Source organism: Canis lupus, chromosome 31 (genome assembly GCF_011100685.1).
Source record: "Canis lupus familiaris isolate Mischka breed German Shepherd chromosome 31, alternate assembly UU_Cfam_GSD_1.0, whole genome shotgun sequence".
Lineage (NCBI taxonomy): Eukaryota > Metazoa > Chordata > Mammalia > Carnivora > Canidae > Canis > Canis lupus.
In genome coordinates, this window is record NC_049252.1 from 35,588,288 (window position 1) to 35,604,486 (window position 16,199).

The 16,199-nt window shown below is 49.8% G+C and overlaps 1 protein-coding gene across 1 annotated transcript in view; it reads left to right on the forward strand.

The window, feature by feature from the left end:
• BACE2 (beta-secretase 2) overlaps nucleotides 1-16,199 on the forward strand; it is a 79,764-nt gene that overhangs the window by 23,429 nt on the left and 40,136 nt on the right. The window contains exon 2 of the mRNA XM_038581534.1: nucleotides 10,233-10,321. Within this exon, the coding sequence (XP_038437462.1) occupies nucleotides 10,233-10,321 (89 nt within the window). The remainder of the gene's footprint in view (nucleotides 1-10,232; nucleotides 10,322-16,199) is intronic.

The window sequence follows — 16,199 nt, forward strand, 5'->3', positions numbered from 1 at the left end:
CCACCCAGGTGCCCCAGCCCATCAGTTTTATTTTTTTATTTATTTTTTATTTTTATTTTTTTTGCCCATCAGTTTTAAATGCAGTACAGGGTGTAGACAAGTACGGGTTGTGTGATCGGCAGTCTGTGGTCCTGTGCTAATTCTTTTGTGTTTCACACAGTATTAAAACTGATTATAGTAGCTTGACAGATCGCATCATAAAACAGAGGGACTTGTTTTTTTTTCTTTTCTTTTTTTCTTAAGATTTTATTAATTTATTCATGAAAGACACAGAAGGAGAGACAGAGTCACAGGCAGAGGGAGAAGCAGGCTCCACGCAGGGAGCCTGATGTGGGACTTGATCCCAGGACACCGGGGTCACACCCTGGACCAAAGGCAAACGCTCAACCACTGAGCCACCCGGGCGTCCCAGGACTTATTTTTTTCTTAAGTGTGTCGAGTGGCAGGGGGCAGGGGCTTAGAAATTAAACTTTAAATTCAGTGGATCAACGTCATATAATTAATCTCTCGTTACTTAGTGTCTCCTTCCTCACTGGTCTCATAGTCAAGTCAGAGACTGAAGATCATGATGAAAGAGAAAGTTGGTTTCCTGTCTCGGTCCTCGGTGGTGAGATCTGGAAAGGGCACCGGAGCTTCTTTATTATCTCCGTGGCCCCGGGGCACGTGGTAGCTGCTCACAAATTATTTATTGCAAAAAATAATCTTCCCCAAAGACTTGAAACAGAATTTTGAAGAGATACTTGTACACCTGTGTTCTTATCAGCATTATTCAGCCAAAAGGTGGGAAGCAACCCGAGTGTCTGCTGATGGATGAATGGACCAACACCGTGTGATGTGTCCATACGGTGGATTATTATTCAGCCCCACATTCTGACACCTGCTACGACGTGGGTCAAGCTGGAGGGCACTGTGCTCAGCGAGATATGCCAGATGCAGAAAGAGAAATACTGTGTGGATTCCACCGGAGTAGTCAGATTCATAGAGTCAGAATGTCAGATGGACGGTGGGTGCTGGGGGCCGGAGGAGGGAACGAGGAGCTTGTGTCTCCTGGGGATGGAGTTTGGCTTAGAAGAAGATGGACAAGTTCTGGAGGTGGACAGAGGTGACGGCTGTACACCAGCGGGAGTGGTCTTCATGGCAGTGACCTCGTATCCTTAAAAATGGTTACGATGGCAAATTTTATGTGTATTTCACCACAATTAAAGAAATGAATCTTGGGCACCTGGGTGGCTCAGTGGTTGAGCATCTACCTTTGGCTCAGGTCATGATCTCGGGGTCCTGGAATCAAGTCCCGCATCGGGCTCCTCGCAGGGAGCCTGCTTCTCCCTCTGGCTGTGTCTCTGCTTCTCCCTGTGTGTCTCTCATGAATAAATAAATAAAATCTTAAAAAAAAAGTCTTTAAAAAAAAAGAAATGAATCTTAATGCCTAGAATAATAGCAAAAAACAGCCATTTTATGAAAACAGTAAGTTGGCAATCTTGCCTCTTGCTGCAGCAGGTGCATATAGGCTTTGTCTTTCTTTTTTTCTTTTTTTTTTTTTTTAACATTGAGTAAAAACAGACGATATTTGAATGTGAGACCTGGATGAAGTTTATTCTGTGTCTCTTTTCTGAAAGATGGGATCTGAAATAGCTTTTCAATTGCGGTTACCAACCCGTGAGCAAAAGGGAGCATTTAGCGAACCTCCGGAAATATCTTGAGAGTTAAGATATTACACCTTTGATGAGAATCTGTTTAAACTCCTTTTGGAAAATGTGCAGAAAGAGCTGATTTTTAGCTAACACGACGTCTCCTAAGATCCCTGGAAACCTGTAATGGGTTTTGGGGAGTAGTCAGTTACCTCTCCGGAAGGAAGACGCTACCTTGCCGTCTGGAAATAGAAGTTTCCCCTCCCTCCACAGTCAAATATGGAGACAAATCTGCTTTGGAACTTTTTGGTAGTGCTTTCTGTAAAAAGCACTGTTGGGGGCACCTGGGTGGCTCAGTGGGTTAAGCGTCTGACTTTTGGTCTCGGCTCAGGTCATGATCTTAGGGTTGTGAGATCAAGCCTCGTGTCAGACTCTGGACTCAGCAAGGAGTCTGCTTGACAATCTGTCTCTCTCCTTCCCTCCCTCCTCCCCCCCTCCTCTTCCTACCCTCTCCCCCTCTCCTCTCCCTCTTTCCACCATTTGTACGGACATGTGCACCTGCATGCATGTACTCCACATGCTCCTTCAAATAAATCTTAAAAAAAATAAAAATAAAAAGCACCATTTAGTGTGAATTTTCTTGTCCATGGTAAAGGAGATCATTATTTTCATTGGCATCAGTGAATAAGGCCTAACCTTGTGACTCTTACACAGGACTGTTGAAATATCCACCTTCATTCCTCTGGCAGTGGGGTTGCATCCTGCCACAGGTGGATGACGTAAACCCAGAGGATGAGGAAACTCCAACCAGGGAGGTCTCTAGGCAGGAGGTGGAAACCCGCAGACACAGCTTCATTAGGGCGGTGGGTTTAGCACACTGGGGGAGACCCACATTCCAAATGGCCTGCCTTGTTTGAATTCTCCTTTTCTTTTCTTTTCTTTTTTTTTCTTTTCTTTTCTTTTTTCTTTCTTTCTCTTTCTTTCTTTCTTTCTTTCTTTCTTATTTATTTATTTAATTAATTAATTAATTAATTAATTTATTTTAGAGAGTGTGCACCCCCTGGAGGAGGGAGGGGCAGGGAAGAGCCAGTGCTCAGATCCAGGTCGAACAGATCCTGAAGTCACTGCTCGCTCCTGCTGCTCCACTTTAGAGAAAGTGCAGAGTGTATCCTGGGACCAGCGGCAGGAAATGAACTTGAGGCCGGCATCCTGTGAATGGACGTCGTTGCTGGCACGTTTCAGGGTTGCGGGCTGTGGGTGTGTGATAAAAAAAAAAAAATCTCCCCCACTCTTGGCCTTCTCAATCTTCCTAACAGGGATGGGTTATCTGGAAAATTTCAAAACTCAGAGACCATCCCGTCCCGGCGGTAGCCACCCTCACCACCCCAGGGATGGGTTTTCACTGCAGAGAGAGCAGCAGTGACTGTCATGCCCAGAAGGATTCAGAATTGGGAATGGATGACTTTTAGGGTTTTTTTTTTTTTAAGATTTTATTTATTCACAAGAGATGCACAGAAGAGAGGTAGAGACACAGGCAGAGGGAGAAGCAGGCTCCCTGCAGGGATCCCGATGTGGGATTTGATCCCAGGACCCCAGGGTCACAACCTGAGCCGAAGGCAGATGCTCAACCCCTGAGCCACCCAGGCGCCCCATGACTTTTAGGTTCTTAAGACAGGGACCCTGCCCATCAACCCTCCTGTGCCCCACATTCTGCTCTTTTCCACCTCCACCTCCAGCATTGACCTGCCAAGCCCTGAGCATTCGTGGGAAACTTCACTGTGCCATCCACTTGTGGCTCCAAAAGAAACCGGGGAATCCATGGGGCTCTTGGCACGTGGTTTTTGTTTTTGTTTTTTTGGTAGAGGCCCCCTTGCAGTCATGAAAGCACAAGTGTGCGTGCACCCGGAGCCTGAATACATTGCGTAATCAAGCTCCTCTTAGCTAAAGTTCTGTAACATCTGGTTGTGTTAAGTGGAGCCCTTTGAAAAATGATCCCCCCCCCTTCTTTATACAACAACCTTAATTTTAGATTGTGGAGAAACAGCGTGTGGCAGTTACTCTTGCTTTCTTCCACGAGATGTGTTTAAGTAAATGGGATTCGTCTGCAGAACCGAAGCGTAGGAAGAACCTGATTAACAAGATCAGCGCCTGTAATCACGTGTAATAGCTGTGGGCAAGCAGCCCCGCCGGCCGGGCTGGAAAGCGGGCGGGCGCTGCCCGGGTCTGCGAGCCGGGCCTGCGGCAGATGGGCTGCTAATGTAATTAGGAATCGTTGTGTTAAATGAGCCATTATTTAAATTATCTGCTAATTTTCCTATATTAACCTGCTGAAAAAGAGACAGTGATATCTGAGAACTCTGGCTGCCAGTCGCTAATTAGGCACGGAACTCACTCCTCTTTAATGCAACAGTTTGCCTTATCGGGTGGCATTCGGTGAGGTTATTGGCCCCGTGCATGTGATGGAGGAGGGACAGACCGAGGGAGATGGGGACAGCCCCTGTGTTGGGTTCAGATGATGTGGAGATCTGCGAGGCTCTTAGATTTCCAGACCGCACGTGTGTGTTATGATCAGGGTCTCTGAGTTTAAGGATATTTGGTGTTTGGGGTGCACGAAGCAAGGTTTTTTGTTGTTGTGTGTGTTTTTTTTTTTTAAAGATTTTCTTTATTTATTCATGAGAGACACAGAGACCCAGGCAGAGGGAGAAGCAGGCTCCCTGTGGGGAGCCCTATGCGGGACTCGATCCCGGGATCACGACCTGAGCCAAAGGCAAGTGCTCAACCACTGAGCCCCGAGGCCCCAAGGCAAGGTTTGCATGAGTCCACCTTCCCTGGTTTCTCCCTGCCCTGGGAGGCTGGTGGGGGCAAGGCAGTGGGGGCAGGAAGGAGCCGTTCCAGCGGTGAGCCGCCCAGCCCCGCGCTGCCGGGACCTCTGGGAGGTGGCGAAGCACGCTCTCCAGCTGTCCACGGGGTGAGGGAGCCAGCGACTGGAGGTCTGGATCTGCCAGATGTTGTATATTTTGGCTTGAGGGGGCTCCCAGGGGCCTTTGCTCCTTGGCTCTTCAGGTCTGCCCTGGATGTTGCTGCGGGGTCTTGCTCTTGATTCTGGCTTTGGTTATCCTTGGCTATCTGAGAGGTAAGCGTGTGCCTGTTTGGAAGAGCCACTGGGACATTAGTAGGCCCGCCCAGGCCATCTCTAGAAAACCAAAGTACTGGGCACACGTGTATCGGGAGCTTGACCTCTGGAATGCCCTCTCCCGCTTCTTCCAGCTTCTTGGCCGCCGTGCCTTCATCTCTTCTCCCAGGTGTTAGCTCACGTGCGTTCTTGCCCCTGCAGGTCAGGTGATTAGCAGATTCCTGTTAGTTGTAGTCATGAAGGGGACCTTCAAAAAGACACCAGAAAATGTGTTTTGCTTTCCAGCTCATTGAAAGAAAAGGTATGCAATTGGGCGGCACCTGGGTGGCTCAGCCGGCTGGGCATCTGCCTTCAGCTCAGGTCATGATACCAAGGTCCTGCCCCACGTTGGGCTCCCTGCACAGAGGGGAGTCTGCTTCTCCTTCTCCCTCTGCCGGTCACTCCCCCTGCTTGCGCTCTCCCTCTCTGTCAAATAAATCTTTTTAAAAAAGAAAAGAAAAGGTTGCAGTTTGGAGGAATGGGAAGCCAAGTAAAGACCCAGACCACCAGGAGTGCCTGTCAGAATCACGCCAACACAAAATGAGGAAAATAAAACCCCACACAATGGGCCATCTTAAAAATGAGTGAGCTTTGTCTAGGCAGGGCCTGAGGATGAAGTCCTGAGTGTCCCCGAGAAGACTCCTAAAGAGAACGTCCTGAAGAAACTGCTAGAGTCAAGTTGCTCCAGAACGAGCCCTTGGCCGGAGGTCTGTTGGGTGTCATGGAGTTTGTGTTGGTGGCCACCAAGGACAGTAGAGAAGCTCCTTGACGTGAAGACAAACTGCCCGTTCACATTCGAAACCTGCCCAGTTCCCGCCCACCGGTAACTTGTACAGAATGGCTGTTCCTGTTTCAGGATTATTTTGTAGGATGGCATCGTGCAGGTCCAGGCAGGACTGGTGGGGCTGGAAGGTATTGTTGAAAAAGTTCATGTCTAAGAGGGAAGTGTTTGCTTTGGGGGTGGTGGGATTCTCACACATCTCTCGTCTCTTAGAATAGATGGTCTAAGAATCTTTTGCCTTCTTGACCTTTTTGTGCATAATTCATAGGTGTGCAGTACAGACTTGTCTAATAAATGAATAACTTTTCCAAAAAAAGAAACCTGTTTCTTTAGCCCAGAATATGCAGATCTGCTACTTTGTGGCCACTCAGTAAAGGTTTCTCTGTCCCCACCATGACGTAGTCAGTGGCTGTTTATTGAGCACCTACTGTGTCCTGGCTGCTGTCCAAGGTGCTGGAGACGGAGCACAAACCACACCCAGGCCCCGCCCTCCCACAGGGTGCCCTGTGCTGGGGAGTCATCTGGAGAACACAGTTGGACTCCATCCAGCGTGGAAATGGTGCACCAGGGTCTGGGGACCCAGAATTCCCAGGAATGATGTGTAAAGGGTTTCCAAGAGCACAGAGGAGGGAGATAACCACAGGGGGGGTGAGAATGGAGGGGCTATGGTGGGAAACCCAGGAAGGTGGTGTTTCTGAGGCTTCCAGAAGGCTGGTGAGTAGGGGCTGGTGCTGCTTGTAGCCTCACGAGCAGGCTGGGACCTCGGGGGTCACCAGTGAGCCCCGCCGGCGCTGGCACCGTAAGGCAGAGTTGATGAGGGAAGGGAGGTGAGGAATCCAGACCCCAGCTAACTCACTGATGCTTGCCAGTGACAGGGGTAAGGGCAGAAGCTCCAGAGAGTATGTTTGGGGTTTTGCTGAATCTAAGAAGTGACCAAAAAAACAAACAAACAAACAAACAAACAAACAAACAAAAAACTTGTCCTGTCAAGTCCTGCAGTTCTGAACTTTCCTGGGCCTTTTGACCTGGACCGTAGGCAGCTTTGAGGACAGGCCTATGGACATTTCTTTCCTCCCTGCTGGGTTCCTAGCTCTGCAGGGCCTGTGTCTGTGGCTTACCCTCCCGGAGGCCTGCTGTGCTGAAGGCCAGCAGCCCTCGGAATACAGGCCCCAGCTCCTCACGTCACACGTGGCTGTGTTCTAGAAGAAACAGAAGGCGACTTCCCCACCATTGGGAGGGAAGAGGGACTCCTACCTCTGGGATGGGCATGTCTGCAACCCTGGTGTGAAGTGGGACGTGGTCTTTCTTCAGCACTTAAAAAAAAAAAAAAAGATTTTATTAGAGACCAAGGGAGAAGCAAACTCCCCCCTGAGTGGGGAACCTCGATCCCAGGACCCCAGGAGCATGACCTGAGCCAAAGGCGGATGTTTCCCCGGATGAACCACCCAGGGGCCCCTATCTTCAGCCCTAAGTCATTTCCTGTTGTGTTTTGAAAATGCAAACGTTCCCTGGGTTTGAGAGACAATGTGTGCATTTTCAATGTCCCGTGATGGGGCTGGGCGACATGTTCCAGGATTAGGCCATCATATGTGTGGACTTGAACCCAAGGAGGTGGGAGATGATTCGGGAAGCTGGGGATGAAGGAAGCCGAAGAGGTCGGTGCAGGCGTGTGCAGTCAGGCTAACAGGACCGCACCCTGAGCCTTGGAGGTCCAGCCCTTTCAGAGCATGTGGGGGTGAGATGTATAGGGCAGGGGGCACTGAGCTTCTTCCTCTGTGGTTGAGACTCCTACCCGGAGGGAGGCTTGGCTCTGGCTGGAAGTCAACTCTGCTTCTGGCGTCGGCACACGGGAGAAGGTATTGGCTTGTCTGGTGTGCAGAAATGTCACTTGAAACACGACCCGTGGGGTTCACCCTTGGACATCCATCCCTTTCCTGTCTTTGGGCTGCCTCATCTTTTGGGGCGATCTCTCTCCTCGAATCTTAACACTCTAGCAACAGCCGGGGTGGCCTGCTTTGCCAAAGCCATGACTCCAAAATGAATTTTCTTGCAGGGTGGCCCCTACTGAAGGAGCTGTGTTGTCCCGAATGCCTGGGCTGGACGGTTAGGATTTGTGCATGTGTAAAATAATACAATCTGTATTCTGGTGCAGCTTTCTCCGCTTTTGTGTTCTCTGCTTTTGCACAGGGGGGCATTGTGTGTTCTGGTAGGAGTAAGGGTGGGGGTGTGTGAAAGCACCCGGTTCTGGTATGATGCGGAGGCTGTGGGAGGGAATCTACCCAGAAAGTCCCTGGTCACTGGGGCCATTATGTCAAGGACAGTCGTCTTGTGTCCTTCTGACCACACCGTGTTGTGCAGGAGCATTTGGTGTAGATGTGGGATGCCCCAGCGGCTGGCCTGTCTATACACGGCCTGCTGGGGGGCGGTGGGGTGCACGGAGACCCAGAAACACTCATGGAGCTGGCACGCTTTCCTGATCGACCACGAGCGTGGGCAGGAAGGATGCTCATGTTCAGGAATCTAGATCTTTGATTGTCTGTGACTTTTAATACTGATGAAGCAGTCCTCACTGTTGTGCAATTGGTTTTTGGTTTTGTTTTGTATTTTTTGGGTGATTGATGTGTGTCTTGCTGCATATACTCAGTCACACTCTCTGCTTTTTTTTTTTTAATTTTTAAAATATTTTATTTATCTGAGAGAGAGAACGAGCTGTGGGGAGGGGCAGAGGGAGACAGAGAGAGAAGCAGCCTGCTTGATGAGCAGGAAACCTGACGCAGGACTCGATCCCGGCACCCTGGGATCATGACCTGAGCTGAAGGCAGACCCAACTGACTGAGCCACCCCAGGTGCCCCCACTTTCTTCCTTTAAAGGTGTGGAATTCTCTGTTTGGCCTCATGAGGGAGTCCTGTTGGTTTTTCCTTTCTCAAACTTCACCCGCTTTCATCCAGGCCACTTGGAAAGCTCATCTTGCCCCCAGGAACCCTTTAAATCTGGACACAGGACCCTGTGAGTTGCATGGATGAACTTACGTACGCTTGCATCCAGTGTCTGCTCTTGGGACTAAAGCCTTGGTGCTCGACAAGCTGCATTTTGGAACTTGATTCCCCAGATGGGTAAAGGTCCCATCGTGGCTGTTCTCACATTGGCCATATGTGATACTGTGATTTACAGGAAGAAATCTATATTTGGTCTTATTCTAGCTCCTGGCTGAGCTCCAGAAACCTTAAGAATTCCCCCAGGGAGGGGACTGATTAAAGGATTCTTTTGGTATGCATACCAAGCCCCTTTGGACCACACCTGAGTGACTTGGGAAAGCTCCCAGGTTGGGAAACCAGCCTGGGAGGAGAGAAGGAGTCCAGCCTCTCCTCTGGAAGGGCAGAGGTGCTGGAGGTTGAAACCATCACCACCATGGATTTCATCAGCCATCCTAAGTGTGAGGCCCCCGTGAAAACATAAACCACAGGATCAAAATGGAAATGTGACGTGGGAAGCCACAGGATTAAGAAACATGCTTCCATTGGATGTAGACGGGATGAACTCATCCCTCAAAAGAATTGAAGTTGAGGGGATTAAAAAAAAAAAAAAAAAAAAACCTGCACAGAAGGGTGCTTGGGTAGTTTAGTGAGTTCAGGTTCTGATTCTTGATCTCAGCTCAGGTCTTGATCTCAGGGTCATGAGTTCAAGCCCCAAGTTGGGCTTCACATGGGGCAGGGATCCTACTTAAAAAAAAAACCTGCACAGAGATTCTGATGCGCTCGCTTTGAGGATCATGTCATGGGGAGCCACTGAAGACGAGAGTGTCCAGGAGCAGAGAACTCTGCCCTGTGGGAATATCTGGCCCGTCCCACTGACCTGCATGCAGAGGTCACCTGTTCTGACTGCTGGGTGCTCACGAGATCCCCCTGCATCGCCAGCTCCTCTCCCGTCAAATCCAAGTACGTGCACACTTGCTTGGCACCCCTTTGCACGTTGATGAGAAACTCAGATGCAGTCCAATCCACGTTGTAGTTTGGGAGCTTAGGGCTGTTGGGCATCAAATATTTGAATGGGGAACCAGGTCATTTTTATTCAGACTACGTGCTGTCTGAAATATGCAGACCTCTCTGTAGGGGAGTGAAGCTTGCACCTCTTCTAGTGACTCTGTTAGTAAATGCAGATGAAGAGCAGAATTCACCTCTAAGGTTAAGGTGTAGAAAGTGACTTCTATCATCTTTGTTTTTTTTTTTTAATATTTTATTTACTTATTCATGAGAGATACAGAGAGAGAGGCAGAGACATAGGCAGAGGGAAAAGCAGGCTCCATGCAGGAAGCCCGATGTGGGACTTGAACCCAGGACCCCCCGGGATCACGACCTGAGCCAAAGGCAGACGCTTACCCGACCGAGACACCCAGGCGCCCCTTGAATGTACCTTCTTTTCAGGCCTAGTGTGTATTGGAAGCAAAGCCGATCCCCCTCCCTGCTCTAAACTTCTTAATGGATCACGTTCAGATTTCCATTCCAAAGCCGCATTTAAAAAGAATTTCTAATCCAAGTTTTTTTCCCCCGAATAATACATCGTTCTTGGGGCTTAGTTTTTGAGAGAATTATTCAAGAGCGTTGCCTTATTCACGCCACCTGATCGTGTCTGTTTTTCCCTTGCAAATCAAAGCTGCAGATTCTCGTTGACACTGGAAGCAGCAACTTCGCCGTGGCGGGCGCCCCGCATTCTTACACAGACTCGTACTTCGACGCGGACAGGTGAGTGAGGGGTGAGCGGCTGGGCATGGCGGGGTTTCGGGGCGCCACACCAGTGCTTGAGAATACGCGTGGACAGGAGAAGCCCAGAGTCTGCATCACTTGAGGGGGGGGCTGTGTATGGCTATGTTTGTGTGTCTGTGTAGATAGATGTCTGTGTGTATGGTTGTGTGCATTTTTGTATGTGTAGGTATCTGTGGGGACGTGTCTGTGGTTGTGTGCATATTTGTGTAGACATCTGTGTCTGTGTGTATGGCATACGTATTTGTACGTGTAGATGTTTGCAATGGTTTATGGTTTTGTATGTATTTGTCTGTGCATGTGGTCGTATATCTGTGTGTGTATCTGTGGAAATCGGCATATGTGTATTTGGTCGTATATATATTTGTATATGGTGGTGCGTCTATTTGTGTGTCTGTACACATCTGTGTATATGTAGATACTTATGTGTGTGTGATTATGCGTTTATTTGCATGCATGTGTGTGTTTGTGTAATTTGCATGTGCATATATGGTTGTGTGCATATTTGTATGTATTTGTGTAGACATCTCTGCGACTGTGTGTGTGGTGTATGAATTGTGTGTAGATGCTTGCATGTACTTATGGTTGTGTATATTTGTGTGTATGTGCATGTGGTCATATGTCCGTGTCTATGTATTTGTGTATGTGTATAGGTATCTGCATATGTGTATATGGTTGTGTGTCTGTGTCTCTGTGTAGACCTCTGTATATGTCGATATCTGTGTGTGTATATGATTGTGTGTATATTTGTGTGCGTGTGTTGATAGTTTGCATATGCTTATATATGGTTGTGTGCATATTTGGATAGACATCTGTGCATATGTACATATCTCTGTGTATATGGTTGTGTGTCTGTGTAGATGTCTGCATATGTGTGTCTGGTTGTGTGTTTGTGTAGACGTCTGTGTATATGGGTAATGTGTGTGTGTGGTTGTGTTTTTCTGTGGCTGCTGTAGTTGTCTGGGCATGTGTGTATGCATCTGTACGGGCTCCTTCCAGGGCATTCCAGGGGAGGATTCTCCTAGTGGCTGTGGTACATGCTCATGACATTTACCCTCTGAAAATGCGAGTGTGCTGGAAGTTGTGTAGTTGCACCTGACTGCAGAGCGCACACCGTCCTCTGATGGTCATTGAGGGGCGGTGAGCTGGAGCAGGGACAGGGCATCAGGTGTGAGCACGAGGCTGTTCTGGGCAGCGGCCTGGGGTTCTTGGAGAACCACCTTTGTGTTGCCCCGAGGTTCAGCAGTGGTCAAAGTGTGGTTCATTGAAACCACTTCTGTGCAAGGAGGGTTCCTGGTGTGAGAAATCTGTGGCTCACAGGGGACGGAACGCAGAGCATTCAGGCCAGGGACAGGCTCCGAGCCTGCCGTCCCAGGGCGGGGTGTGCACCTGGACGGAGGTCTCTGCATGGTCTGGCATCGGGGAGCCCAGCATGAGCTCGGGGGAAGCCCACTAGGACCTCGAGGCATCCTTCAGCTCCTGGGGAGCCCGTGGGGCCAGAGTCACTGTCTCCCGGAGGTGCAGGGTGATTTCACATCTGTTTTTGTGACCCTAAAATTGAAACTCAGATTAAACAAATTACCAGTGGTTTGCTTTCCAGGGGTGTGAGCTGTTGTGAGACTCCGAGCTTCCTCACTAAAGTCCCTGCCGTCCCCTTCCTGTCTCCCGGCTCACTTGCCTCGTCCCCCCTCTTTCTTCCAGAGAACAAACCCCCACTTTCGGTGGGGGAATGTAACAACTGAGTAATTGGCCTTCTGGAAATGGCAGGCCACTTGGACAGGGCAGGACAGCTAGCCTGGGGTGGGAAGGGCCCTTCTGTCTTCTCCAGGTAGCACGTCTCGGTCTCTGTTCTGGTGGCACCAGAGACGTGGTCTCCTGTATGAACAACTGGAGAGTAGTGGTGGCAGGTGCTAGACAGGCCTCCGGGGGCCACCACGTACCCGGTTGGCCCTTGTTCGAAGAGCCTGTCATTTAGTGTACGACTCTGTGTGTTGATGACCCTTCGTCATTGACATTCCAGGATGAACTTCCTGGCCAGGGACTCCTTATGACAGAGAAGACTCAGATGTGCCTTGAGCATCACTGTGGCCACAGATACCTGCGTGGTGGGGGAAGGGCTGTTTCTGTGTGTATGCAAGGGGAGGGAGGTCCCCTCTGCCCTTTCCCATTCTGTTGGGCGGTCCTTCCACATCCCCTGCCCCTCCACAGCCACCTGTCCCCAAGCTGGTTCATCATAATCATGGAGCAGAACTTCCAGTTGGTCGAGACCTCGATTTTACTCTACTCGCATAGCATGGGAGATCCAAGTTCCAGCTTCTAGGTCAGCGGTTCCCAGACCTTCAGCCCTGGTGCCACCCCCCTTTTGTAGCAAGTACTCTGTAATGCCCTGAATGAGACGCAAAGGTAGTATCACTTGCCTGCGTACGTACGTCTAAAGGCCCTGATGCCATAATTGAGAGAATGAGAAGAGGTCACGTGGAGGAAGGTAGGTAGCACCTTGATCTGTGCACGCTCTGCACGCTCTGAGTCGACTGCAGCAGGGGTCCGTGAGGTAGGGGTGCACGGGCCGTGAGCATCTCCGGGGGCTTGCAGCATTTAGCAGCTTGAGCCCTGGGAATGAGCATTTGCTCCCCAGTGAGTCAGCCGTAGTTCTTTGGCACACACCTGCAGCCTGGAATCCGTCAAGGCCAAAGGGCACTTTGCAAGCCAGTCACCCTTTCGTCACACGGATGCAGGCACTGAAACACTCGAGGGCAGATCATAGTGTTACAAATACTGTGTACGTTTAATACGTGTGCAATATTTAATCGACTGGAGGCTACTGGTGGCTTATTCACCTTCTACTTTGTTCATGGTTTGGTTGAACTGTGGTTCTGTCTCAGGCTTCAGCGGGACACGTCTTTTTTTTTTTTTTTTTTTAATACTTATTTGTGGCTTAGTGGTCTGCCTTCAGCCCAGGGTGTGATCCTGGAGACCCGGGATCGAGTCCCATGTCGGGCTCCCTGCACGGAGCCTGCTTCTCCCTCTGCCTATGTCTCTGCCTCTGTCTCTCTCTCTCTCTCTCTGTGTCTCTCATGAATAAGTAAATAAAATATTTAAAAAAATACTTATTTGTGAGAAAGAGAGAGTGAGATGGGGAGGGGCAGAGGGAGAGAGAGAGAACCTCAAGCAGACTCTGTGCTGAGCATGGAGCCTGAGGTGGGGCTTGATTCCACGACCCTGAGATCGTGACCTGAGCCGAAATCAAGAGTCAGATGCTTAACCGACTGAGCCACCACTGAGCCACCCGGGCGCCCCCAAGACATGTCTTTCTGACTTAACCTGCTCACCTTGCTGGCCAGGTGTGTGGTCAGGTGGTTCTTGTTTTTCATACTTAAGCGTCAAGCCTGATTAAACGTGAAAACTCATGGGAAGGCCTATAGTTCCGACGATGCCTAGGCCTTCCCTCTTGCTAACTCCACAGGAGAGCTGAGGGCTCCCTACCAGCTTTTGGGACGGTCGGGGTTCTCCTGGACTCCCCGTGCATGGGCAAATAGAGAAGTCCCAGAACCCACTGGGGGGTGCAGGAAGCCCCAGGCTCTGCTGCCCAGATGTCAGCCCGCCTGGTGCTGGCAGGTGTTGCCGAAATGTGCTTAGTACCCTTATGGGGCCGCGCCCTGGGCCTCCGTCCTTCTTTTAAGAGAACTGTTCATCCACAGGGCTGTCAGGTGTCTTCTTAGCCGCATCAGAGGGGAAGCATCACGGTTCTGAGTCTGGGGCAAGTTCCGTTCCATCGGCGGCACCCCTCCTGACGGTGGGGGTTTCGCAGGTGAAGTGCCTGCTGTGATTTGCGTTAACTTTCTTTTCTCTCCCTTTCTCTGTTGGTTCTTTGCCCCCCAATCCCGTGCTTCTCACAGGCTTCTACTGGACACAGATGTCATATTGCGAAGATGGGAACATTTTCTGTGTAAATGATGTATCACTGGTTTGCGTATTACTCTCAGCTGACTTTCCAGTTGGCCTAAGGCGTGTGCTTTTCCACCACTGTGTTTAACGGAAGCCACGAGAACGTTCTCACTTCCCTTCCCGATTTCTGACAAAGGGTTCTTTTCTGAGCCTGTAGCTCCCTGCCCTGTGATGCTTCTGTGTTTGCTTGTCCCTCTGATCTCCCTTAGTTATAATAAGGTTTCTGGTTGGGTTTGTCAGCTTCTGATTCAAGTCCGTCCCCAGCCCCCCCACACCTCTACCCCCCCTCCCCCCAGTATCTGGATATTCAGGTTTAATGCTTCCTGAAACATTTCCCAGTAATTGGAGATTTGGCTTGGGGTTCTTTGACAGGAGCTCTTTGATTTATGGAATGAGCCGTCAGGCTACCCATTCATCATTTGTGTAGCTTCTTCCCATCAGAGGCCCTCTTTTCATGGTGGTGAATGTTCCAATGAATTTCTACATGGCAAAAAGAAGATTGTGTATTCCTTTAGATGTACTTCTTTTTTAGCCAGTAAAATAGCCGCCAGCCAGTTGGCTTGATTGAAGATCCAATATACCCGTTCCCCTGGCCTTGTAGTAAACTATTCGGGGAAATTAAAATGTCTCCTCCTCCCCGTACGCCATCTGGGGGGAAAACCCACAGAGTAGTTGTGGCAAGGGACCAGTTTATTTTCCTCAACTGATGCTTGGGCGTAGTGTTAGGATGTTAGGGAATTAGCCGGTGGCCTTCTTAAGGATGCTGAGCCGGACCCCTGAGCCCCCTGAGAAATGCCTCATCTCTCCTTGTGATGATAGCAGGCATTTGTGCCTGATGATTGAGATCATTTCTCGGACCCACCCATTGTTTGCTTGTCCCAGAGGCGACTGTTGGAGTCCACCCAGCGTTGGCCATTGTTGAGGGTGTTGATGAACCTCCAGGCTGGGCAGGCATCAGTGGCCCCGTCCACTCTGGTCTGGTCACTTCTAGACCCTGAGCGGAGAAGAAGGGTAGTATCCGGTCAACGTGGGCCAGTCCACTAACCCTGAAGATAGGTTCCAAACCCCCAAACATGCACGAGAGCCCCTGGCTGCATTCTTTAGGAGACTCCGCGTGCCCTGGGTGGGGCGGCTTAGGAGGACCAGAGCAGACCCCAGGACTCCCCTCTTCTGAAATCGGCCCTTCCACCTTCTCTTTTTTTTTTTTATGTCCTCTGCAAACAACAGTGGGTTTCTTTTCAAACAATAAATTGTTCAGTGGCGCTCTTCTCCTCTGTTCATTGATTTCACTTTTCACGCCTGTGTGTCCTCAACCCTCCTATCAGAAGCAGAATGCTGCTTGAACTTGGTTCTGTGTGATTTTATTGCTGTGAGTGGACTTTTTCGTGGCTCCCTGCATCCTTGATTGATTGTTGTTTCTGAGCACCCGGAATGAATGCCACGGGAGGAGGCAATCTGGGGTTCTCTCTCAATAGTTAATTAACGTGCAGAGCAGTTGAGAGCCAGAGCATTTCAGTGCCAGCAAGTAGGATGTTGGAGCATGAAGACGGAGGAACGTTTTTGTTTTTTTAAAATGTAGTGCTGGAAACTATACGTCGATAACCCTCAGAGTTACTTACAGTTCATCACTGGGGTTTTTGCTCTCTGAGGTTTCATTCAAGGAGCTCAGAGAGTGCACGTTCACTTTTTCCTCGCGTTATCTAGAACTCTGCTTTCTGCAAGGGTAGCCGCTAGCCACACGTGGCTATTTAAATTTACCTAGCATTAGATGAAGTAAGAAGTTGACCTCTTCAGTCACTGTGTGATCGTATTTGAGGGCTCAGTGCACCTGTGGCTACCGAGTTGGACAGCGTAGATAGGTAATATTTCTGTCACCGCAGCCAGGTCTGTTGGGCGGCACCGCTCTGGACTGTGG